The 26,319-nt window shown below is 37.0% G+C and overlaps 2 protein-coding genes across 3 annotated transcripts in view; one reads left to right on the top strand and one right to left on the bottom strand.

Annotated features, from left to right (window-relative positions):
* LOC102222271 (glutamate receptor ionotropic, NMDA 3A-like) overlaps nucleotides 1–2,064 on the top strand; it is a 51,079-nt gene extending 49,015 nt beyond the window's left edge. Inside the window, exon 10 of the mRNA XM_014470582.2 lies at nucleotides 254–2,064. Within this exon, the coding sequence (XP_014326068.2) occupies nucleotides 254–815 (562 nt within the window). The 3' untranslated portion in view covers nucleotides 816–2,064. The remainder of the gene's footprint in view (nucleotides 1–253) is intronic.
* Nucleotides 2,065–4,184: 2,120 nt separating this feature from the next.
* plppr1 (phospholipid phosphatase related 1) overlaps nucleotides 4,185–26,319 on the bottom strand; it is an 81,244-nt gene continuing 59,109 nt past the window's right edge. For both annotated transcript variants that reach the window (XM_005803938.2, XM_023338464.1), the window contains exons 4-8: nucleotides 18,995–19,127; nucleotides 16,221–16,471; nucleotides 14,017–14,193; nucleotides 6,038–6,169; nucleotides 4,185–5,591 (exon numbers count right to left, since the gene is read on the bottom strand). In XM_005803938.2, the coding sequence (XP_005803995.1) occupies nucleotides 5,559–5,591; nucleotides 6,038–6,169; nucleotides 14,017–14,193; nucleotides 16,221–16,471; nucleotides 18,995–19,127 (726 nt within the window). In that variant the 3' untranslated portion in view covers nucleotides 4,185–5,558. The remainder of the gene's footprint in view (nucleotides 5,592–6,037; nucleotides 6,170–14,016; nucleotides 14,194–16,220; nucleotides 16,472–18,994; nucleotides 19,128–26,319) is intronic.

The raw sequence follows: 26,319 nt of genomic DNA, 5'->3' as shown, positions 1-26,319 counted from the left end.
TTCATGTGTCACTTCATGTGTATCTTCAGTAGTTGTTAACACGCATGGCAATTATTTTATGTGCCACAACAATTCCTAAATTCAGGCAAAAAAAAAAAGCATGTTCTCTTTGTGTCTGTACCAGTCAGCTTTTTTCTAAGATTACTTGCGTAGTATTCCTACCAGCATGTTGCATTAAAATGATTCACACTTCACCCACTGTGGCATTTAGATTTCTTTCTTGACATTTCACTTTTTCTCTGCCTTATCCCAGGTGCAACGAAGGAAACAACCAGTCAGCATCTTGGAATCCTCCAGAATCCTCCCACTGCAACCGGCGAAGGTTTCTTCCACAAGATATTCAGAATGACTTGGAACATCCATCCCCCCAGGATCTTCCACCTCCACCTCCTCCTTCTCCCCACCCTCATCCTCATACTCTCCCCTTGCTGGAGAAACACATGCCCATAGTGACCACCTCTAATGGCCGCTCTGACCTGTTAGGACGTGTTTTGGGCCAAGGACAAGAAGGATCTGGACAGACTACAACGCAATGTTGCAGCCTAGGAGTGGGTGACGGTAGTCTTGGCCAAGTTGGTCGAAACCCACTAGTGCAAGAACTGTCAGAACTTGAGGGTCAAATCACTGCAATCAAGCTGCAGCTACAGTCAGCACTGAGAAGGAAGAGAGAGCTTGAACGGTACCAAACAGATAACCAGCAAACAAGCCAGACTTCACCAAATCAGCCCTCAACACACCAGTCCAACCAGTTTTGTCAGTATACCCAGTCACACCAGCAGACTAACCAACACACAAACACACTCCCAGACTTCTGAAGCCTGCCTTTCCTTGTTTTGTCAAGAAAAACCTTAAAAAACCTGTAAACACAACTCCACAAACCTTTTGGATAGGGAACCCTGCCAAGCTTCTGGAAGTGATAAAAAAGATTTCTCTTACTAAGGTCCTCATTTATACACAGGAATTTATCTAAATGTTGACCTGAAATCTTCACTGTGGATCCAATTTTGCTATTTGAATCCTGCTGGGACATTTTCTGACCTCCGGAAAGTGAGAATTGAATAGAAGAAGAAGTAGTGGACAAGAGTGAGAGAGGGATGCTGAACCCCACAAGCTTGTCAGTGAGGAGCCATGTTTCTCTGTCCTCTCCGCCTCCATTTCATTCTTCTCAAATTCCTTCAGCTTCTTTTCTTCCACGTTCCTTTCATGCAGAATACATCCTTTTGTCCCCGAAATATCTCACCTCCGAGATAAGCCCAATCTCTTCGGAGGTATGATTTGCTTGCCATGACGTTAAGCTTGATGATTGACATGATGACTCTTCCCGGTTTAAGCTTAATGAACTATTTCACCAGAGTTTAAGGGTCTTATTATGACCCATAGATGAACCCAGCTAGATGAGTCTTTATGATTGTGTGTCTTGCACAGGCTTTACATCTTTCCGGCATACAACCCATTGGGGATTTGTAGACATCCTTCAATGGCTTAATGTCTCAGATCTTTGGCAATGCATACTGTGGCAATGGAGTTTTCTTGAATAAGTCTTCTGAACATCAGCAGACTTTCTGTGTAAGACATTATGGAAAGATACTGTATAAAGCATTCACAAGACACTATCATAAAGAAGAACTGGTTGGCACATAAGCAGAGGATTTTATGAAAATTCACAACAGTAATTATGAATCACTGTATAATGTTGGTCCTGTACTTCACTGATGCACTCCTGGTTTATTGAAGTCATTATTTAACATGTCAGAGCCAAATTTGTGGGCTACCAAGAGACAGGAGTAAACTATTTTGCCTTAGAGCATTCTGGTGCACTTGTACTACTGTTGCCATAAAAAACACAGACTACTACTCAAATCCTGGTGCCAACCAATCACTAAATGAAATATTCTCTTTTTAATTGTTAACCACTGTTCTGGCTTCGACATGTTACTTAATGCAAAGAACATTTACAACCAAACACAGCAGAACAGTTTTCAAGTGATTAATTTCATGCACTTTTCTTTGTTATGGGTTGGACATGATCCATTATTAAAAATGCATCTCTCTTCTTTGCACAAATAGTTTTTATTTTAATATTTTCTTTTGTTTTAGTTTGAAGTGACCGAGATGAAAATCACCTCCTCGTCCATGGTTCTCAACCAGAACAGGCTGGACTTCTCCCTCCAGGTCAAGGGTTAATCTTTGCCCCAAGCATAGAACTCTGAGTATCTTAGCATCATGTTAGTGTGTGATGGCAAGATTAAGTGAAAAATGGATAGAAGAATTGTGGCCTCCCTAACCTAACACCCTAACCCCCTTAACTATGGTTTGCAGGATGACGGGACTAAGATGATGTGACGAATAATACCATCCCAGGGAATACTTGAGTGGAATCACTGGTTTTCCAAATTGAGCTGCAGTTTGAGCATTAGATCAGGATTCCTTTTGAGCACCTTGCTTTGCTGGTTTTCCAAGCACATCTCACAGGAGCCTGGAGCAGACCCACAACTTGTGAGGAACTATGCAACTATATCCCTTCTGGCTTAGGAATGCCTTGGGGTCCCCCAGATTATGCTGAAGAGTGGCTCTGGTGAAAGAAATGTCTGGGTTTCTCTTCTTGGTCTGTCACCCCAGAAAACCGATCTTAGATAAGCTGAAGACAATGCATGGTTGGATTTTTTTTTTCTCTGTCTATCGAAAAAATCCAGGTCTTTTTGTAGGCTAAAGGAATGAACTAGAGATCTTATTTGAGAAAAAAAAAAAACACATCAGAGCTATGAACAGAATTTAACTTCAATTCACACTTCATAAGCAAATTACGGAGATACAGTTTGTGGTCTTAAAATGGTCTGAAATCACTACTCCAAACTTTGCTTCCATCCCTAAAACGTTTGGCTTGAACACTCTTCTCCACTCCTACTGCAAGGGGATGTTAGTTTGGACAAGTAGGCATATTCCCAAGCGCCGACAATTAAATTTTTTCAGATCATCGTATGGTCAAAAACTGCTGTGTGTACACGCCAACACACACAAACACAAAGAGCTCCTATCTATTTAGCCAGTGTGTCTGCAGGGTAAGCGCAGGCTGTCACAGCTGAAATGAATACCTGACAGAGCAAAAGAGAAAGTGCACTCGCTGAGCCGTCAGCTTTCTTTGTGCCTCTGTGTGTGTATTTCTTGCTAGGCAGTGACATAAACATCCCTGAAGTCGATGCGGTAATAACAGGATGAATCTGGTGAAGAACTCAATAAGAAACCTAGTTTGAGCATATCCATGTACATTCTAATCACCTTTCTGGGCAACATGTGCAGTTTTGCAGGGTTGTGGACCAACAGTTGCTGGGCAGGGCATGAAAATATGGGCAGGTGACCAGAACAAACTAACTTGAATGTTCATTATTCTCCCTAACAAACCAAACAACAATGTCAATATTCTTCTTTCACAGATAGTACTTTTTCACAATTTCACATAGTATTGTGATTGTTTCAACACCTTTAGTATCTTGGTCAGTGGCAAGCTATTTCTAGTCGGTGTGATAGCAATATTTTGAAGTTTCAGAATACAAATGCAGACCTACCTTTTCAAAAACAGAATTTTAAATATATTACTAAAACTAATAATACATATTTTTTAATTTGGGATGTCATAAAATGCCATAAAAAATGTATTTTTATTTGTAACGTGACAAAATGTGGAAAGATTCAAATGGTATGAGCACTTTTGTGAGGAAGTGTACATGGCAAAATGCAAACAATGGTGCTAATTCAAAAACAATGAGAAATTAGTGAAATGGAACCCCTGTTTAATATTTTCACTACTTTATACTAATTGCGTAATTACTATTATCTCTAAAATCAAGATGATCATACAGATCAAAATTTAGTTATAGTAAAATATACTATACTGGACTTTACATTTTAATTAAGATAGGACACATGGGATTTTTTTTTTCTGTTTGTTCAACCGAGGAAATGAGCTTCAACAATTGGGAGGTTTTGTATTCTGGAAAAGTAAACAAAAAAAATCCACTGGTATTCAAATAAACTAAAGGGAAAAAATTTACCTTGAATACCTTCAAGGTAAGCTGCAATCTCAGTCAACTGGGACAGCAATCTTCAGCAGCAATACTTTACATGATAAAAGAAAGTTATTATGTACACAGGGGCACAAACAAAAAAAATAATCACAAGAGAGCGCACAGATGCTACTGACTATTTAATTTTTGGACAAACAAAGAAAAAATATATATATAGCATTTCAGACGAAATGCTTTTTTTGTTCTTAAAGGAAAAGACATATAATCACAATGATAATGAGTAATATCTATAAAACATTATCGACTTCTCTCTTCATGCTGGGCTTATCTTCCAATAGGAAATGGATTCACAACATTGCATCACAATCCACTGGTGGGTGAGGGAGAGGAAGGGGTGCCTCAAGGAGGAAAAGTGAAGCAGGCGTCAATGGCCGGGTTTGCATGAAAAACACCAATCGCCTCATTTTACTCAAAACTGTCTAGTTTTGTTACCCCATCTATCTGTTAGAAATGTCCTCCATTAAAATTTCAGTAAAGACGTATTTCTAACAAGCACACAAGGGGAATCTTTACATGGATCTGACACATGCAAGACCCAATGGACTGCTTTCAAGGCATTGTTTTCAACATCAGAGTGAATCAGGAAATTGGGGTGAATGACACTCCTAGTGAGCTTTCTGAGAAATGACATTTTCAAATATTGCATCTGATCTCAATTGATGCCAGACCCCGCGTTTAGTCCCAGAGGACGCCAGTGACCCTCCTCATGTTTCCTCCAAAAATGACAAGACTTGTTCCCCCAAACACCTAAACTGATACTAAAACATATTCAGGTTTACAGCAGGCAAACAGGTCCAAATGGATCATAATAGTCATACAGACTAACAAAAATCCTTAAAAAATATGACCTTATAATGGTCAATTAATGCACAGAGATAATAAAAAGAACATTTCTGTCTCTTTTTTTTTTCTGTACAAATGACAAACACCACATAACAACAACATCAATATTTTTTTTCCCATAGCAGAATTTTAAGACTGAGTGGAATGAATGTGGTGACTGATGAGGCATTTCATCTGACAGGGTGTGATGTAACACAGTGAGTCAGCTGACAGGAAGTGTGCAGGTTTGACATTGTCAGGGTAGGCTACGGCACTCGCTCATACAAAAACGTACAAAACACCATTCGCTAACTACAAAGAGCCACCCTGGAGGACAAAAGAAACGCGCCATGTTTCGAAGGCTTTCAGAAACCTGGAGTAAAACAACCCGTGCTTACAGTGAGTTGGCTTTTTGACGAGTTCGCACTGGTTAGATTTGTGGGTCTTGGCTGGGCAAATAGCGAGAAGCCAAGCGAAATGAAAACCACTACAAACATGGAGTATCCTGTCCTCCGGGTGATTCAAACAGATAAATCTGGAGTGATTTCTTTTTTGTTGTTGTTGTATGCATTCGGCGCCACGTGGCATGCGTCCTCGTCATTGTGCCTGGAAGTGCTGTGGAGACGCAAACGTGACCCGGTGCTGCCCCCTTAGTCATGTGACCTCCGTCATCGATGCCGAGTGGTTCTGGAAAAATGCACGTTTGAGGAGGAGTAGAAAAGGGAAGAAGGAAAAGAAATGAAATATGAGGGAGGAAAACAGAAGCGGGGAAGGTGTGAAGATGAAAACAAAGGACAGTTATTTTCACCTGGTGCGTGGTGCGCTTTGATGGAAAGGAGTGCGGTGCAAATATCATGCCTAACATAATGTCATAGCTTTGTGTCGACAGAAGGAAAAGAAAGTAGGCAAGAAAAAGAATGAATTTATAACTTAGGAATTCAAATTGCAGGCAAAAATGTCAGTAAAAAGAAGATAATGAACCTATAGTATATTGCAACAAGTTTCAAGCACCAAATGATGAGGTTTTAAAGAGAACATCTGAGTTTGATGTTCAATAATAATAATAAAAAAAAAGATTTAGCAAAAGATTAGATTAGAGTTGTGGGGATCGCAGGTTAAGGGTTTTGAGCTACCTGCGCGCTGAGGGTCTCCAGTGGGCTCTCTACACGAGGAAAAGTCATCAATGGCAATCCACGGTATTCCTCCGTCTTCTGTTTAGTTGCTGGGTTTTGAACTCCTTTAAAGTTGTTCACAACACAGATGCCCTGGAAAATACAAATACAGAAAAAGCTAATCAGTAAAACAGGTTTGTGACATCTGCTAAAACAAAAAACAAAATCAAACCCAGTCTTTCACTGAACTCAAGGCAAAACATTTTATCGTAGCTATTCAGCTACTGTCTTCACTACAGAGTGAAGACATCTTGTTAGATCCTAAGAGACATTTGTGACAGGAAGCAACAGGGCCATTGATGGAATCAGATCAAAGCTTTTTTTTTTTACCAAGTTTTGCATTGACATCCTGATTAAAGTATTTCATCACAAGTCTATGACATCAAACCAAAACAAACCATTAATTATGGGAAGCAGAACAACAATATTTTATGGAACTTTTGTCTGCACAAGTGCCTGGAATCACCAGCAAATCATACCACAGAGAAGGTAAATATGCTAGCGTTAGCTTCGTAATTGAGTAAACAGCTTGGCACTGGAACATTAGAAGAAAGAACAATACGTAAATTTGTGAATTGAATTTAATTTATGAAATCCAAATCATGGGTTTCATGAATCCATGACAGGAAAAAAAATGGACAGGAAAAGAATGCTGTAGATTCAGAATGTTACTGGTGGATGAATATAGTTTGTTTTGTTACCTTATAACATAATTGAGTTTTCAAGAACATGGCATTGATTTCATAAAGCATCACATTGAGTGTTTTGGCAGTTTTTTCTATAACAGATTTTATTGCAGTTAAAGAAATCTCAATTTGATCACTTTAAATGTGATTTTTATAGGGAATTGATAGTGGGGGTTTTTTATCATTACTGAAATCTTGTCTGATCTCGTTCTTGTGAATCCAATGTCATGTTCAAGTCTCATCGAGGTTTAACCACAACTATAGTTTTAATTTATTAATTAGGTACTTTATAAATATGAATATGCATGTGTTATTTTCACTTTTCACATGAATCCACACAACAGCTGCTAAATAACGAACTGCTTAACAACATAAATGTCAGACTCAGAACAGTACTCAAGAAAAGGTCGGGTGCCCTCCAAAATTATATCAATTTACCCTTCTAATGACTTGTTGATGTCTGCAAAAGATTTCCTGGGAATCAATTTAGCAGTTGAGGTTTTTTTCAGTCTAGACTTATATGACAAAAGTTTTCCTTCCACAGTTAAAGGTGAAAACTCTCTAAATGCCAAACATACAAGAAAATCTTCATCTTAGAGCTACCGTACTTTTGCTAATGTCAAAGTGAAAACACAGGTCAGAAGAGGGTTTGAATAAGCATCAGCACTTTCACAATATGAGGTTGAATCTAACTAACATAACACTGCCCATAAACCCTGCTTGGTTTGAGCTGTGGATTACCCTCCACATTATTCTGGTAATAATAAAAAGTTGACATTTTATTCTTCACATAAAAACCCAGCAATATATTTGAAGTATGACGTTCCGTGGAAAATGAAAAGCGGTATCCAAGAGATTCTCTAGAAAGATGTGACCATATGTTCTGCTTCACCACAGTTACTGCTGTGGTATGAAGTTTATATGGGTGTAAAAATCAATGACACATTAAGGGAGTCTTTAAAAGTCAGCTTGGCACATCATCTCTATTTTTAAATTTTAATCAGTCTTTGTTAATGCTGAGACTTTGATACAAATAAATGTATACAATAAATACAAACACTAACATTTATTACCATAATAAGTGCAATATTCTTTCTTGTATATTGGGGATAATCCAAAGAGAGACCCTGTTGTTTTTTTTTTCCTTATTTATTTAAAGTGTTAACAACCTAAGTGTGAAGGATTTTCTCTTTATTTTTTTTGGTACCCGGATATTTACAAAAGCAGCTATGCAGTTGTCTACAGTTTCTTTCAAACTGCACTTTTATTTTAAAAAGCAGTCAGGTCCGTTTAACAGCCCACATGCCAGCAAGGTTGCAGGACTTCTGAACTCCTCCATCCCCTAGTTAATCAAACATGGCTGCCTGAAGGAGATTCCACCTCACCAGACACCAACCGTGCCCTCAGGCAGCGGCAAAGAAGAAAATGAAGCAGGCCGACTCACTGCTGGAGTCGGATTTTATGTTTGCAGCAGTTCGGTTCAGGGGCGATGGGTCTCAAGTGTTCCCTGAGACCAAGAGGCGAGAGCAGCTGGGCCAGAATCTGCAAATAACTCCCCAGCATCACAATGAATTCCCTACATCAATACCTGTCAGAGTAACTCTAAACTGTAATCTGATGCAGCTGCTTTAAATACATTTCTGCATGACTCCAGCATTATAATTTTCATCCAATTGATGCACATCTCCCCCATGACCAGAGGAGACTGCTTCGCTTCATTTTGTGTCCTGCCGCTGATGCAAGGCGCCTCAGCCAAGCTGTCACTTTTTGTTCCAGGTCCAAGGTAAAATTTGAACTTGCATGTTAAGGTCCGCCTAAAGATTCAATTTGGTACCAGAAAATCGGTTTGCTTTGATGCGTTATTACAAGCCATCAGATCAGCATGATGTAAGACAAAGACAAAAGTGTATGTGTCAAATTTGCCACTTAAACGGATAAGACTGAAGATATTTTCTAGCTGCAGAGTCAATTCAGACGTCTTCTATTTGGAAAAATGACAACCGAGTGATTAAATACACACCCAGCTTCTATTCTGTCTTTATGGATTAAATCACATAAGAATTGCAAATCCATCAAACTGCCATAGTGTTCACATGGCAGGATCTTCATAAGCTTCATTCAGGCTATTATTCCCTCGTGTAGCAAAGACACAGCCCTCCCCAGCTCATGTTGTGCCGTTAATACAATGGAAATGAGCCATCTAAAAACCGCTGAGGCAATGACTGACTTTCTTGCGTTAATCTTTCCCTGGAGATCCCTGAATCAATGTATGTCAATTTTTATAGGTCAGCCACTTAAAAGTATACTTGTTCCGCAATCGCTCTTTCTCCTTTTCTCCCAAGGACAAGAGGTTCCATGTTGAACACGGAACATCAGGAATGTTCAATAAATTAAGAAAACCTGGGAATGTCTCAATCAGAAAATTTATTCTCAATCTAGACTTCAATTTGAGTTGTTCAAGAAAAGGCATTTGATGCATCTCATGAAAAGTAAAACACCCTCTCAAGAGCGTCACTGGCTTATATTTGAAAAACACACTGATAAAACTGCCTACAGATATACTTCTAAACTTTTAAATGTGCCAGTGAGCAATGTGGGAGCAATGATCCAGAAATGGAAAGAAGATTATTTCACCACAACATTATCACGACTTTACAGAAAAGTAAAAAAAAACAAATACATAAAAATCAGCAGATAATCTGGAATCAGCAGGTTCAGCTTTTCAATGAAAACTAGTTAATCCAGTCAATGACAACAGCCTCCATTCACCGTGTAAGAAAAAGCTCTAGAGCTGAAAAGAGTATATTTATGTTTGCAGAATATCTTGTAGAATATCCAATCTTGTTTGGTCTAAGATCTTGTTGTCCGTCTTGTTGTCCTAAGATCTTGAAACAAGATCTTGTTGATCTTGTTTCTTTTGAATACGCCATGTTTAGAGGAAGACAGTTCTGCACATCACAGCTAAATTACCAAATTAACAGCAAAGTTAGGCGATGAAACTCAATATGCTGAAGAAACAATACATAGAAATATATTTAGACATCTTCGGTACAAATCTGTTACAAATTTTCAGTAAATTACAGATCCAAAGGAGAACCCCAAAAATGTCAAGATTTGAATATAGTTTGTGTGGAAGGATGGTGTTAAAATCCCACCTAAGCAAAGCATGTGAATACTTGTCTTGAACCTTTCACTGACTAAAATATGTTTTTATTAAGTATTGAATTTGCATATGCGTGTTCATTACTCCAGGTGCCACTTTTTATAACACTTCATACTAAATTGTCTATGGAGTCATTTGTTTTTGATACCTGGTACTTATTTTTCCCTGCTATACATTTAAAACTCACTACGTTTCAACAGTATTAACTCACTCAATAGCGATGTTCAGAATACCAGCATTATTTCCTTTCTGGTCAGAAGAAAATTTGCTGTCAGCTTTATAATCTCAGCACTAAACCTTGAAACATCATAAAATGCATTGGCTGGAAATATCCTCTGCTTTCTCCTCAGTTCTTCTTCAACGGGAAGGCAGGCTGAGCATAGTACAGAGTAGATCACATAACACAAACACACAAGTAACTCAACAAAATGACACAATCTCTGCAATACAGCAAGCAAACTGTGTGCATGAAAAGAAGAAGTAATAATAATAATAATAAAGGCAACCAAATTACGGCCACTGGGGATGCTGCTGACATAAAAATCACAGATGGTAGAATAACAACAAGCATCAGGAGTTGAGATTTAGGAAAGACTTGGATACAGATCACTTAAAATGTCGTGAACATGGCAGCGAGCCAATATTTGCTTTTGGATTTCAACGTGCAACAAAAACATCAAGGGTATGAATGCAATGAAATGCTTTATAGCATTGTATCTCCTATAACATATTGGCTGTTAGGATACAGAAAAACCTTTTCAAATAATTGCACATGTTAATACTTTTAAAAAAAACTGGTAAAAGGGTAGATGATTTAGACTCTTTCCTAAATTTAGTTTGCATAAGTCTTCAAGACTGACATGTACATATTGGGTAAAGTCAGCATCAACATTATTGTTTCTGAAAAAGAAAATAAAGTTATTTTAACTCACTTTGTTCATAAGAAAAAAATATATTTTAAAAGTCAGAAAAATACAAGCAAATTACATATTTTTATATAATATATTAAACATGCTGGTTAATAGCTTTTAAAAAGAGTGGAAGAACAGTTGAAGTGTCTTACTATTTATGTGCAATATATTTTGGATTTTTTCTTCACAAACTGATTGTAACATTCTAGACATACTTATTAGAAATACTTACTAATAACTAAAAAGTGTAGCAACATGTGAATGTATGTACGTATGATAAAAACAGGAAAGTTGAACCCGTGTGAACATTCTGGTAAATCTAAAAAAGTTGCAGTATTGGAACAAAAACACATTGTAATACAAAAGATAATAATAATAACCAGGGGAAGACAAAATTATCCAGTTATTTGTTAAAAGTTTCACAATTAACTTTAACAGTTCTTACTTGAACAGTGGAGACTCATGTTGTTTTATTGGTAATAAAAAAACATATTCAAAAGGAGTTGGCCAGAAAGTATCTTCAACTTTTTTCTTTCATTTCAAGTCATAGAATTTTCCAAGCCAACAGGATTTTCACAGCTAAAAAGCAAAAGCTATGACATGATTATTCATGAAAAACAAATGACAATTTCTCTGGACTGTTCCTGAGGTCCCTGAACTTTATTTTCAATACATTCGTTGCCACATCTCCAGTCTGTAATGCTGAAAGAGATTGCTTTGAATGCATTGTTGTGGTTTTCTTCTCTTGAATGTCCCCGCGAACCGGAGTTGTTCTTTAAAGTCAGAGTAAATTAGAACCTTCAGCATTGAAACTCCCTAGACAAAAATAGATTGAAAGGTGCTGAGCAGCAGTACAATTACACCATCTATAGTTTCTCTCTGAACTCGTGGCATGCAGGCTGTAAATTCAGCTAAATTACCAACCAGGCCAAGCAGAGCACCTAAATTAATCCCACGTTTCCTCTTCAGAGTCTTCCTCAGTGTCCTTGCCTGCTTCTCACACCTCTTCCTGCTCTGACCCCCCTCAGGGCCAAGCGGAACCTACAAGTAATGAGGCTTCTGAGGCTGTTGCTGGATCCATTTACCTTGCTTCCTCTATAGGGAGTTGTCTACCTCAACTGCCCCCTACCTCCCTTCAAAAAAAAAAAAAAAAAATCTTAAAGGTTTCAGAAGTAATTACTCCCAAGCAATTTAAACTTTAAGCAGAAAACCTGCACTTGACTAAGTCAATCTGATTTCAGGTGGAAGCTAAGCTGCTTGACAGCACATCACCTTAAACACAGCTGTTAATTAAACCTGATATTTACCTCAACTTTCCCCCTTTCCTTGTCCTGAATTTCTTCCTCAGTATGCTCTTTAGAAATAAGAGCAACTGCTGATCTCAGTGGAAATGCAGGTGCAACATCAGGACTTTTTCTTTCTTTTACTCTTTCAATCAACTAATGGATCCTTAGCAAGAACCTTCTGTCCAACCTTAGCTGTATCTGAACCCTCTCAGGAGCACAGGTTAAAGCTCACCCTCCTGATAAATCATCTTTATTTCTCTTGTCACTGAAATCAATAAAAAATGGCTAAACAAGCTGCAGTGGAAAGAAAGTGATGACAAATTTTCAGAATTAATGGATTTGTAGTGCTAAAAGAAGCAGCCTATGACTAATCATCAAGTGAGATTACGCCTGAATTCAGCACTTCGACTGCAGCCCGTGTGTGTTCCAAACTCTGATCATAACACATGCTTTAAAAAAAAAAAAAAAAAAAGATATGTGGCCAGGATCCAGCTCTGGAAATCTTTTTTTTTTCCACTTTCCTTTAACTGATTAAACTACAAATGCCAGTAGATTTTACCTAATTTTGGCAGTTTAGGTAAACTGCCAAAATTTACCAAAACTACCAGGAGTTTTGGTGATATGCCAAGCAAAACATACATATAAAGTGGGGGATGAAAATGTTCAGTGACGTGCGGTCAGGGGAGGCAGGTGAGGCAGTGCCTCACCAGCCATCATGGAAAGAAAGAAAATATATAATCATAAAGTAATTTAAATTGTTATATTCATCCGGTGGTTTGTACTAAAAAATATTTATTTTTCATGTAGCTTCACCAATTTCGATTTTTATTTGTACAAAATCGCTGAATTTTCTTATTTTCCCATTCAAATGCTTGGAAGCGATGCCGGTGAGGCAGCAGCGAGCTCTGCCTCACCTTGGATTGCGCAACCCCTGGCTCTGCGCTGGCTGCTAAGCGGAGAGAGCATGTTGCTGTACGGCGTCAATAAAATGGTTTAAACAAATTTAATATGTGAACTTATTTCCAATAATTTAGCTTATGTATATAATGTACAGTGCTTTTTGTCACCAACTGTGTTTGTGTAACGTGTTTCGTGTAATGAGCGATTATAAACGGCAGAGAACAGGTTCGAGGTGAGGCAGGCAGTTCTCTTGCCTCATGGCAGGGGGCGCTCAAGATCCCAGACGTTCGTCTTGTTCACTTCTCAACTGCCGAGTAAGTGACAGCGAGCTAGGCTAAACGATTCGGGAAGCAAGTCAAGTGCAGCGATAGATTTTGTGAGCTACAGTTTGTATGTGTAAGGATGCAGAAGTGAAACATAACCTGTAAACTGCTGTCAATCTATGCATCTATTTGCAAATCTGATTCTGATGACGTCAGTGCCTCACCAGCTATGAACCTCACCGCACGTCACTGAAAATGTTACCTGGTTTTGACAACTGTTTAAGACTAAAGATTTGTACATTGCATCATTTGTAGTCACCAAATGATAATTATTGTTGTGATTTTAAATTGACTGATTTTGTGAGGCTACAATACCAGCAAAGCTGGTCAGAGTTGGTAAGAAATTGGGTCCAGTCAAATTTAAAGTAGCACTTGAGGAAAACCTTATAAACAATCCAAAATAAAATGATTTGACCCTGAGTTGAAGGTTAGCCAACGATTCAATCTGACTGCATTTGGGGTATTTTTCACAGAAGAAAGGACAAAATTTCTGTTTCTAGATCTGCAAGCTAAAAGACATAGCTGAAAAATATGTTTTGCTGTAATGGCAAAGGCAGGATATGTCTTTCTAATTTTTATTTTTAAAACATTTTCTGCGAAAATGCGTTTGGGTTGTAAAAACATTTGGAATTACCTGCAGCTGATGTTTTGTTTTTTTTTTTAGCCCTTACCAGAAACAGTGCGATGGCTGATCCCAGTATAAATCCAGCCACGACATCAGAGCAGTGGTTTCGATACTCAGACACTCGATTGAGGCCGGTGAGAAAAGCCGAACAGAGTGTGCCCAGACAGAGCACAGGTTTGGCCAGACGGCTGGACTTGGTCTTGATTGTGCTGGTGATGTACATCTAGTGACGAAGAGGAGGGAGAAATAAATTAGGAACAAGGGAGAGGATTCAAAGATTATGAACTTGTCTTTGTTCCAAATGAACGCTGAAAGTCCATGCTCCTCTGCTGAGGCAGATCTATAAAGTTAGAAAGACGTTCCCACAGAAGGGCCGTCAAACATTTTACCAATTCAAGACAGACAAAACAAAGCTGTGAAGGGAAGATGTGAAGCCTTGCATCAGATGAATTAAACTGTTTCAAAACAGAGAGCTTTTGTTAAACTGAGAGTAAGATTCATTTCATAAGATACCTTTTTAATCCAACTAAGATTGGATTAAAAAGGTAGTTTTCAGTGAATGAACTAATGGCACAAATGAGTCAATGATCTTAGCTCAGAAAAGCAAGACAATGTTTTAGAAGTAAACTCATTTCAAAGCAAAAATATTTCAAAAGTTTTTATTCAGTTGATCAAAACAATGACTAATAGGCCGTATACCAAATAAGGAGACGCATTATGCTAGAATGCACTTGTTGCGCACTGATAGTATTAATTCTGTGTCTAAAACTAAACCGCTGTCTTACACATCATGCCAGTCCTATTTACCAGTCATGTTTGTATTGCTTTGGTGTGGAGCGCTCAATTACTTTACTTGTTTCTTGCAAAAATTGTGTGTGTGTGAAGTTTTCTGGATCAAAGTGGTGATCGCCTGTTACAGAATAAGTTTTTATCTGGTTTAGAAACCAGAGACCTGAATGACTCTTTCTTGGGGTAAAAGTTAATTTTTGTATAAAACTTATACATCATGCAAAGATGACTTAAAGTTCAGCTCTTGATTTAGAATTCCTTTCAACTAACTCATACCAAAATGTGTATTAAGCTTAATGAAGCCAGGTTCAGATGTTTTTAATTACGTTCAATAAGAAGTAAGCTAATTACATGAACTTATTGCTTTTTAATGAGTTGTGCTAGTGATGATTTACTGTTTGTTACATTTAAATATTAATTAAGATGCTTTCATTTAAAACCTCAGAAATGTGTCTCAAACTAGTAAAACTCTGAGGTTCAGTCAATGTTTGCTTTATACAGTGCCATGCTGAGAATCCATGTATACATTCACATGGAGAAATACCCACAGTGTGCTCCTTAGCAAGTCTGTGATTTTACTTTATGTTGATGGTAGTGTGTTTATCTTTACAGAGAATAGCTAAGCATTTGTTTCCAAATTAAACTTTCCAGAACCAAGGTATTGAAAACTTTAAGACCAGACAAATAACAAAAAGGCAGTTTATGAAATAAGTGTGTTTACATTACAGCTGCAAAAAAATGGAGATTGATTTTGTTTTGTTGCCTGCTCACCGGAGACTCAAACGAAAGCCGTGTTGAAGAGACCTGAAAGCATGATGATATTAACCCCAGTCAGTAACAATTACGATGACTAAAACTGGAGTGCTCATCTTGCAATGCTGTTGAAAATTAGACTGGCTTGAGCATCCAACCCATTTCTTATGCTAGTAAACCAATTTAATGACAGATTTGCCCGTTGCTGGTAATTTTGGACTTTTGACCTCAACTAGAATTAGATTTGGACCTTAGACCATGAAGTTAGAAAACATTTCTTCTATTTACTTATAGTAAAGTTTGCTGCTGTGTTTTGTCACTTTGAACCTTTTGGCTTTTCTTCCTCTATAATCAAGGTCTTATCTATTGTCTGGATCTTGATTTTTAGCTATGCCAATCACCTACTAAGCAAGCAATATCCAATGTTTTCTATTAATATATATTATATTATATCAGCACTTTCTTATATATATATACGCATAAAGGAACACTCAATGATGAGAAAAAACTCCTTGTTGTATCTCTATAGGCTTGTTAAATGCACACAAATTAAACTTGTAGCAGAAAAGATGCTCACCTTAGTTTTCAACAACAACAACAAAATGTTTGGATTAAATACAGGTGAAATAAGCATAAGCTGAAGCGCAGCTGCTGCTGACTCAAAAGGTCCCACAGAGTAAACCACAGGGTCAGACGCATCCTACTTACCGTCAGGTACACAGCAGAGTAAACACTCAGTGAAGCATCCTTGGATGGGAACGACCGGCGTGCATTCTCCACAACAATGGGATTCCCAGTGCAAATGTTTCCGTTGACAATAAACTGGTGATTGAACCGACACTCTGTGCCGGTGTAATTGGGCTTGCAGACAGACAGGAAGTAGGGCGAGAGGCCTCCTGTCACTACCTGGCCAGCATTGACGAAGATGTCTGTGGCAAACAGGCCGAATGCAAACACACCTGGGAGACGGGAGCAGATATGAGTGAGTAAAAACTCACAGAGCTAAAACAAACTTTAGCAGCATTTGCATCAGTTTTGTTTTGAGTTAATTTGGGTTCTAATCATCCAAACCACAGAGCCACCAGATGAGCTCCAAATGCACACCGGGTTTCTGGAAAACATTATTATTATTAGCACTAGCATTTTTCACATTTACATTTCATGCTTTTCTACACCTAAATATGATGAATTTTTAGCCTTTTTAGCCAAAAGTTTGCACTAAATTTCATTTCAGATACGTCTACAGTAGTAGAGACGAACAGAACTTTTAGGTAATGGGATAGGTAATAGTAAAGTCTGTAAATATTCAAATTTTCATATAGTTTTAACAGTTTTAATGTCTTTTCTATGTCTATTCATGCCTGGGAAACATTTAATTCAATTCTGTAATTTTCCAGACTGTTTGGGAACCCTGTGTAACCTTAGTGAGACGATTTTTTGCTAACACACTCTCCACTCACACTAATCTATTTGGCAAGGAAGCCTCAGAATGCACAGAGATTAGCTCAACTAAGACTGTATGCACAGGCTTACTTCTCTTAAAAATCGGTGCGACTACGTATCAGTGGGGAGCTTTTTCATTGAGAACTTGGATTATGTAGGTAATCGCTCCACTGAATACGCCGCAGTGTTTCCTGAATGAAGAAACACTGAAGCAGACCAGTGAATGCAAATACTCATTCTCCTGGTTAACAGGTGCAATATGGAGGTGATCAAACAGAGACGGGGCATTTATTTTAATCTAGCTATCAGCATTTACAAATGCATCATATAAAAAAAAAAGAGAAACGAATATGGTCTATTAGCAAAAAGAAAAAGTGAGAATGGAGCAGAGAAGAAAACAGAGACAGAAGGGGGAAAAAAAAAATCAGGATTTAATATGAATGATTGCACTGACACTTTCAGCCCACCAACCCTGACCAGTGTCTGTGTCTGCCTTCCGTTTGCTGTGAAATATGGCTGCTGATTATCTAGCCTGCTTAGCCATGAAATTACTGTCCTTTGTATTGTCATCCAGGCTTTGGGTGTAGGGTGGTTGCTCAGTGCATGTGTATGAGTGTGTGAAGGGGTGTCTGCGAGGGGAGCGGGGACTGTGTGAAGGGCATCGGGGGAAACAGAGAAGGGAGATTAGCGGGAGAGGGGAGCACATGGGAGGGGAAGAGAATAGGAGCCGAAAAGCCTCAGTGAGCCTTTAAATCGGAGAAATTACTCAATAAAAAAGATGGAAGTATAACTTAAGTGACCTGTCTGAAGAGTATTTCAGGACTGGTTAGCTAATTGAAGGGGTGTTATTTAAAGGGCGAGAAATATGGTTTGAAAAGTACAAGGAAAATCCAAAAGATCTTCAATCACTTGGCAGAGTTTTGCTAAATCTTTGAGCGGAAATAAAGAAAATGGAACAGTGGAGATAGATTAATTTATTGAAACTAATTACCATTAAAAATGCAAAAAGCAGTTCAAAGCTAGATAATTGTGTACACGTTAGCCGCAACTATTTAGATAATAATAACAAGTATTTCTCATAATTAGTTTTTTTTTTTAAATACTGACAATATTTGAACTAGTATTTACTTTTCTGCAGCTACATATAGGGAAAAGTATTTTAATGAAAATATAACTGAACAGCATTTTAATTAGGCAATTTGATTTGGAATTGAAACTCGTCCAGAAAGATGCTTCAGATTTTTATTTCTATTATTGCGAAAAAAAATACCCCAAATTCCTTTTTTATTTTTCTCCTCATATCCATGTTATAGCCTACCAAATCATGGGAGAGAGTGCTGATGTTGCAAGTTGTCCAATAGACAGAAGGCGGTATCCAAACATGTCAATGGAAAGTTATGTTTGAGGAAAAACTGTGGTAGAAAAAGTTGCACAAGTAACAGGGATAACTTTAGTTAGGAGAATTGCTGGGGGAGATTAACGAGGCGTGGACTCTAAACTCAACAACTCAAACCCACCGAAGCAGTGGCACAGGCTGATCACCTCCGTTCAACGCCACATTGATCCAATCAATTCATGGAAAAGAACTGTAAAGTATATTGAGCATATATGTTACATGGGCAGATCGTATACCTTGGTAAGGTGAGGTTTTGCTACGTGTAATTTATTTTATTTTTTAATATAAGTATTTGAGTGAAAAAGAAATAAGAAATTAAAGCCCGTAGCCTTGAAGTAATTCAAGTTTTTATCCATAATTACTTTCTTCACTATAACCTGACACTTGTTTCAGGTAAATAAAATATTCCCTTTAAAAGCTGAACACTTTTAAGACAAGGTCAAGGGTTTTGCATGGAACTGTTCATTATTGTACTTCTTAACTGGCCTTTTTCCAACTCTGATCCATCTTAACTACAATGATTTACTTCCAAACTGAATGTATTTGTACAAGTAAGGTTTGCTGAACAAGAACATGTGCAGATGCCGTCCACTAACCCTCGATACGAATGGACTCAGACAACGAGACGTGCCGATGCTCTTACCTATAAAGCGTATGATGCGGCGAATGAGCGGGTTGAGGTAACAACAGTCTCCTGTCACTATCGTTTTCTCCTGGGCAAGGAGAGCTTCCCTTGTTGATTTCATCACGTACATGGACACTTCCCCGATGAAGATCTACATGAGTTTAGAAAATAGCCAAATGAAAGAAACAGAGAATCAGAGGTCAAGAGGCAAACAGAAAGGGAAACAAACAAGGCAAAACAAAGAGCAAAACTCTTGGATTACTATGAAAAATCATCAGGACATTTTGTCCTGGCTTGGCCTGTTTTCATAAACGAGTGTGTTCCAATGCAGCCTTTCTTCAGGTCCATTATGGAACGGACATTACATCAGGTCTAATGGAGAAACTGCTGCTGGACACACAAAATGGAACTTGCTGAATGCCGCCTTGGGTGGTGCACGCTGTTACAGAATATATGTGTGTTTTAAAAGGAGGCTGTGGATGCAGTTATTACATATTAGCACAAAATTTGTAGCCTTTCTATTTTATTTGTTTGTCTTCTAAAAGAGTTTGTTTGGCGCCGCAGAACGCTTGCATTTTTTTCCCGCCCCTTTCTGTCTTGTGAATGTTTTCTTCCATCTGCAAGAAAGAAACGATGTGTGAATGCTGGTAAAAATAAATCAAAACATCCCTAAAAATTTAGAGTGTTTTGGAAAAGTATTCATATCCCTTGGACTTTTTACATGTCAATGCCATGCAAAAGAAAACTTCAATGGATTTTATTAGACAGGTCAACACAAAGTAATGGAATACTGGAAAATAGAAGGAAAATTAAATATGGTTTTCAAGATCTTTAATAAATAAAATTATGCAAGTATGAACTGCATTTTTGTTTAGTCCCTCTCATTGTCCAGACTTTTTAGAACCACAGTTTGGTTTTATTACAGCTTCAATTCTTATGAGTTATTTTGTACATTTGGAAGCATAGAAACTGAACATTTTGCTCGTCCTGCAAAATATCTCATAGTTTATTTCTGGACAGAGTGTGCCTGTGTACAGCAGGTTTTTTATCTTACCAAAGTTTCTCAATTGGATTTAGGTTTTCACATAACCATTCCACTGGTTTATACCAACTCCTTATTATAAAATATAATAATACAGCACAACATATAACACAATCCAGTGAAATTGCAAATTGCAATATAGTAAAATATGGAAAGGTTTAAAAGAAATACTTCTTGCAAATTGTACATAAAACCATTGCCAAGCCTACATGAAGCAGGCATGTTAGGAATCATGACTCAAAAAATCAACAAAAAAAACTGATTACATTTATGATTCTGCGTCGGTTGAGAATTAACAAAAAAACACCAACAACAACTTTAGTGGAATCGTCCTCTAAGCATTTTAGTACTTCATAATTGGCACATGAGTTTATTTCCAGCTGGTGGCGTTAACATTTCCAAACAGCCACATCTCGCCTTAAAGTATCTGTATCACTGGAGTCTGCTTCCCTACTGTAAAGGTTAGGTACTACTGCATGACTGCATTGTTACATGTAATGTTAACTCCCCTTTCCTTTCTAGAAATGTCATGGAAACTGACTGAAAACGACCATCGGCATGAATCGTTTCAGACGCCAAGGAACAACTCGGAGTTCAACTGACACAATGATGTTTGAGCAGAAAATGAAAAGGTTAAACAGCATCTTTGTAGTAAAAAAAATAATAAAAATACAGAATTTTAGTGTGCAGTATTTTAAGGCTGTGAAACGTTTAATTCGATAAAATTTCTATGCTGAATTTACTGTAGTTTGTATCTAGTTTGTCCATTTCCTGTGCAGAACTGTTGCCTTCAGCCCATCGAAGACAAGAAGCTTTTACTCATCGCCAGTTTCAACTATGGCATTTCAAATTCAGCTCCAATGCTTAAAAGAGCCTGTGGTAAATTCTTCAGTTTCAAGGATTGTGATAACTTGTGTATCCATTCTTTAGATACATCTCTAGGGCTAATGAGTAATAGTCCAAAATAATGTGTATGTATTTCTGACATATAGACATTAAATATATGCTACAAAATATGTAAAGCTGAATTTATCATAGAAAAACAACATGTGAAATGACCTAATTAGCAAATCAATATTAATTAGTTGAAGTAAAGAACTCTACTTGTCAAAATTAATTAAATCCACAATAAATCTAACTTCTGCTTCCTCTGAATCAGAAGTTGACAAGCTGCTTGCTACACAGTTAGCATCTTGTTTATACAGGAACCGTTTGCTAATTCATAAATTTGAAACGTAGAAACTCTTAATGTAATATATGCATAAAAATAAAAAACAATTCATTTTGTTTAATTTTTTGGAGACATGTTGCACGCATTATGGGTTGAATTTCTGCTGATGACTTATTGTGGTTTGCAACTAATTTGATTCTGGTACAGTTAAGCCCAAAATGTTTCATACCATTTGGAGATTTAGATTTAAAATTATTTTTATTCAAATAAAGTAATAAAACAAATGGCAAAGATCAGTTTTGAAAAAAGATATGTACTTAAATAATTTTATTTACATTTGATCAAAACCTGTCATGCCAAAAATTATTTATACCTTTTTCAATAATCCACCATTGGAATATTTTTGGGGATATTATATTGTTTATATTTTGTTGCATTGCATGAAGGGGCAAAAAAAAAAAAAAAAAGTCAAAATATTCTGTAAGCCAGTTAATTCAGGTGACTTAAAGTATGGAAAGGGTATGCAGAAAAATATACAGAATTTCTTTTCCAAAAATAGACAAGGATTAAAAAATAATAAACTGTCACTGCCATTCCCATGCTGGGATATGTGTTTTTTTTCTTGCTAAACTCCAACAGGCTGTCATGGGATCACCGCTTTCTCAAAAATTTCAACTGTGTTTCTGCTGGACCTGCATTTTTTCATAAACAACACCATTCTATCCATCATTGTCTTGGCACCGAAGGGGCCTGGACCGAGTTTCAGACACTTCTTCACGACTGAACAAGTTTATAGACTACTGCTGGAATTCGACCTATCTAACCTCCACAGATCCTCGGTGATCCAGCCATGTGGAAAATTCTGCTTAAATTACTGTGTCTGTACTAATTGGCTAGCATCTCAGCCCTGTCGTTGTTCATTTTTATTGGCTGCTTCTTTGTTTTGTAAGACAAGTGGAAACAGATTTAAATGCACAGCCTCAGGTTCAATCTATACACCATTATAACACACAGAGGGCACAACTTAAAAAGTTCAGGGTATTCACGCATGGCTAAGGGACCTTTTCATGCAAATAGCAGGGAAGAATGACAGAAGTATAAACAAATGATAGGGAAATCAGCAATAAGAAGATTCAGATTACTAATGAAGAATTTTTATTTAAAACCAAAAACAGATTCACTTTCACAGCAAAAACAGGAACTGTGACACTGATGAAAACTATCTGAGAGGATCAATATGTGATGCATTGTGGAGTGCTGACTCATAGTAACACTTAGCTTTAGGCAGAAAACTCAAGCAACGTGATGCGTTTTATTTGTGGCACAAGGATTGCTATGGCACATTAGATGAGCACACCCATAGCAGCACTTTCTTAAAGCATCAAAAAGATAATGACAATAAGTAATTATAAACGCTCGAGACACAAAGAAGCATATGGACTGTAATATCTTATTGTAAAAGAACAGATGGTGTGTGTCTAGGAATCAGACAGCTTTAACAATTACAACCATGATTAAGTGCTTCTTGATACTTTGAAATGAGTGCGGTGGATATCTGCTGAGAAAGAGGTGAAACCTGAGATAAGGAAAAGTGACAAAGTGTACAACTAAACGTTCATCATGCTCATCTTCCCTGAGTGGGCTTTAAAACATAAGATTAATGAAAAGAATAGTACTGGATAGAAAATGTAAAACAAAACACTTCTTTTTAAAATGCTGATACAAAGTGTCCCACCATTATGTTTATACAATTTCGTAGAAATTGCAGGATGTATTTTCAAGCTTTCTGCACCGTCTGTATGTCATAAGTACAGACTTTAACATCTTTCAGGGCTTTTAAGACTTTTAAAGTGCAAGTAAACATCTTCCCTGTGATTGCATGGCAGATATTTTTCTACAGTAGACATGATTTAAATTTTGTTATAATAAAAGTATATGATGATAGAAAGCAGGTAATGAGCTAACTGGTAGGTGGATGGGCCAAACGGACGGGTGGACAGATGCATGCATTTGACAATGGGTTAGGGAATAAAGTCTGAAATATGTTTTATTACTTTATTTTCTTTGTCATACTTAATAAGACTTGTAAAATCATTCTATCAAAACTCACATTCAGACGTTTTAGAAACTCTGTTTTGTACTGATGTCTAAGCACTATTAGCAGAAAGGTCACTTAGAAATATTTAAATAAAGAAAAAATGTAATTCTTTACTCTTGAATAGAAATGTATTGACCATAAAAAATGGATTTTCTTTAAAAAAAAAAAAAACAACAACAAAAAAACTAAATCCTAAACAGAGTCTCTGAAGTAAGCCCAAGGGTGCTGAAGAAGCTCCTTATATCAGTGACACGCAAACAATTATTTTCTCCACAGAAAATAAAGTGGCTACGCTTCACATACCACCACCACATACAGCACACTATTGCCAGCCAGATATATAATTCTTCCGATTTCCGTTAAATTGCCAAGCCAACCCAAGGAGTTACCTCATTCAGTCTTCACTCTTTGTTGATCTGCACCAATCTTTGAAAAGTTATATGCTTGGTTGTATCAGAGCTAAAAAGATGGACCGAGAATAAACAGTGCAATCTGTTTCACAATTGATCTCTACTTATCGTAACATAACATGTGGGTGTTTTTATTTATTTTATTTTTTTTATGATGCAATAAACATGTATTAAATACACAAAAAGTAGACTGTTTTTAATCCCAAAATCAACATTGATGAACTGAAATAAAAAGTGAAAAGAAAAACTGAAATTACTATTATTCCATTATAGTAATTAATATACTTTAGGTAAACAAAACAACCTCAGGTTGAAGAAACTTTTAAAATCCATATCAAGATTAATATTGTCACCAGTTTAAACAATGTTAATACTTTTGCATAACACACTCTTGCAAACGTATGTGGTCTGTTTTGACTCATTACTTCACATGCTTATCACTATAAAATTGGAGAAATTAATCAAACAAACAAAAAAATACATATATTATGGTTTGTCTTGATAATGGACAGGAATCCAGTCATGATGTCTGGATTAAAGTGTAAGAATGGAGCAACACTGCCACCTGGTGGCTAACTGCTGCAAATTTCACAGGTAGTATTTCTAACCAATAGTCTTTTGACATACGAAAAGATTATCAACATTAATAATTACATGTGTCAAGATGAGCAAGAACATTAACACAAAAATATAAAGGGGGCATCATTTAGCACGGAATGGGAACAAAATAGTAGACGAAAATTAAAAGAGAAACAAATAGAAGAGGTTATCGTGCTTGAAAAAGACTTGGATTATCAGCATTTACTGCCAGATACCACATTAATTTTTTGGTGCAACGATCGGTTGAGGAAGCAGCATCATTGCTAATGGCCGAAAGACGCTGAGCACATTGATAAATATGGCTGGATCTGTATGGGAGACTGCACTGGAGTCTCTACAGCTCAACGTTTCAAGGTAAGTATTTGTAAGCACCATCCATGCAAAAAGTCATTTCAAAAAAATAATTAATGAGGTAGGAACTCTGTAAAATACAAAAATGCAAATTCAAAATAGATGCATAACATTTAACATTTATTTAAAAACACAGATTTAAAGAAACAAATGGTTTCTACATATCTCAGGTTTTCAGATTTGGTTCTAGATTCTAGAACCAGTGAGCATTTTAAAGAAATGCTTTATCCCTTTGCTTAGCTTTATTTCTGAGTAAACCCATGGCTCTCATGACATGGGTGATTAAAGATACTTTTACAACAATCTAAAAATAAAACCATGTACTAGAATTCTTTGTATCCTGTTTTGCAAAAAATATTCTTTAATTAAAGACTTTATTAAATGACAAAAGTTAGTCTATAATGATGTGTTGGTTTGTTATAGGCTCTGTTATCTGTACCAAAACTTTCTTTTCTGTAATTAGCTGGAGAAAATTCTGACCCATTTACTAATTTATAATATTGACACATCGATGCTGTTGCTGCAGTGGACTGTGGTCATGAGGTGAAGCAGAAATAAAAAGTCATGCATCATCAAGTTACCATAATCAGAGCTAGAGGAAGCTGATAGAGATTAGCCATCAGGTGGCCTAAAAATAAAAAAAACTCTACATGGGATCTGTGTTTCCTAAGATTTGCAATTACTAAATGACAGAAAGTAGCCCAAAGCTGCCAAGGAAGAGGAATGTGCAATAGCTGAAAGAAACTCAACAAAAAAGACCAGTGGGAGTGTTTGTTAGAGTAAAGCTTCACACTTCAGTACTGCAATTACCAGCAAATGTTATGCTCAAAATAAAGATTAGGCCCAAACTTCAGGATATGACCAGGCTAGAGCAATTTCATTTCTTCTTGTTTTATGATCAATGGTTTCACAACTTTAACAGGGTAGAGACAGATTTACATAAGTTAAAGTGCTAACTTTATAATTTTTCCTTAAAGAATGTTTTAAAATTACTTTCAATATTTACTGACCTTTAAAAACAGTGTTGTATTTGTCGCATTGCTTTCTATCTTCCAATATTTTCTAGCGTACTGAAAATCATGTGTTATGTAGGTCAAAGCATGAGAAAGGAAAGGAGAATTGGGAAAACACCAAGTCCAGGCATGTCTTTGAGATATGTGTGTCAGTTTGGATACACTGCTGTTCAGAACAGTGCATGGGCACTGGGATCAAGTGTGTGGAATTCACAATGTTCAATTGTGCTAGAATGCGGTTTTGCTGTGATGCCACCATCCCATTTTATTTACCATATTTTCCGGACTATAAAGCGCACCTCTACGGAGCCCCCTAGTGGACATGGGGAATTTTTTTCTTTTGCGTTACCTCGCAAAACCTTTTGCGTTACCTCGCAATACTGTACTGGTCAGTTATGCAGTATAATTGAATACTGCAAGCCTTTCTTATGGAGGGTGCTGTATTTTCTGCTTTAATATATGGTTATGTGAGGTTTTTCCATGAATGTTAGTATCTTTTTGTGAAATATGTGAAGTTTTATATCTTTCTTTAGGAGAGAAAGGCACCACAAACCTATGATATAAACAGAAACTTTCTGTAAGTAGGAAAGAAATAAAAATACATCCTAATTTGGACTATTTCTGAGTTATTATCGCGGGTCATCTGACAGTTTTGATT

This window comes from Xiphophorus maculatus, chromosome 8 (assembly GCF_002775205.1).
Source record: "Xiphophorus maculatus strain JP 163 A chromosome 8, X_maculatus-5.0-male, whole genome shotgun sequence".
In the NCBI taxonomy this organism is placed as follows: Eukaryota; Metazoa; Chordata; class Actinopteri; order Cyprinodontiformes; family Poeciliidae; genus Xiphophorus; species Xiphophorus maculatus.
This window is presented reverse-complemented; position numbering and strand designations above follow the sequence as displayed.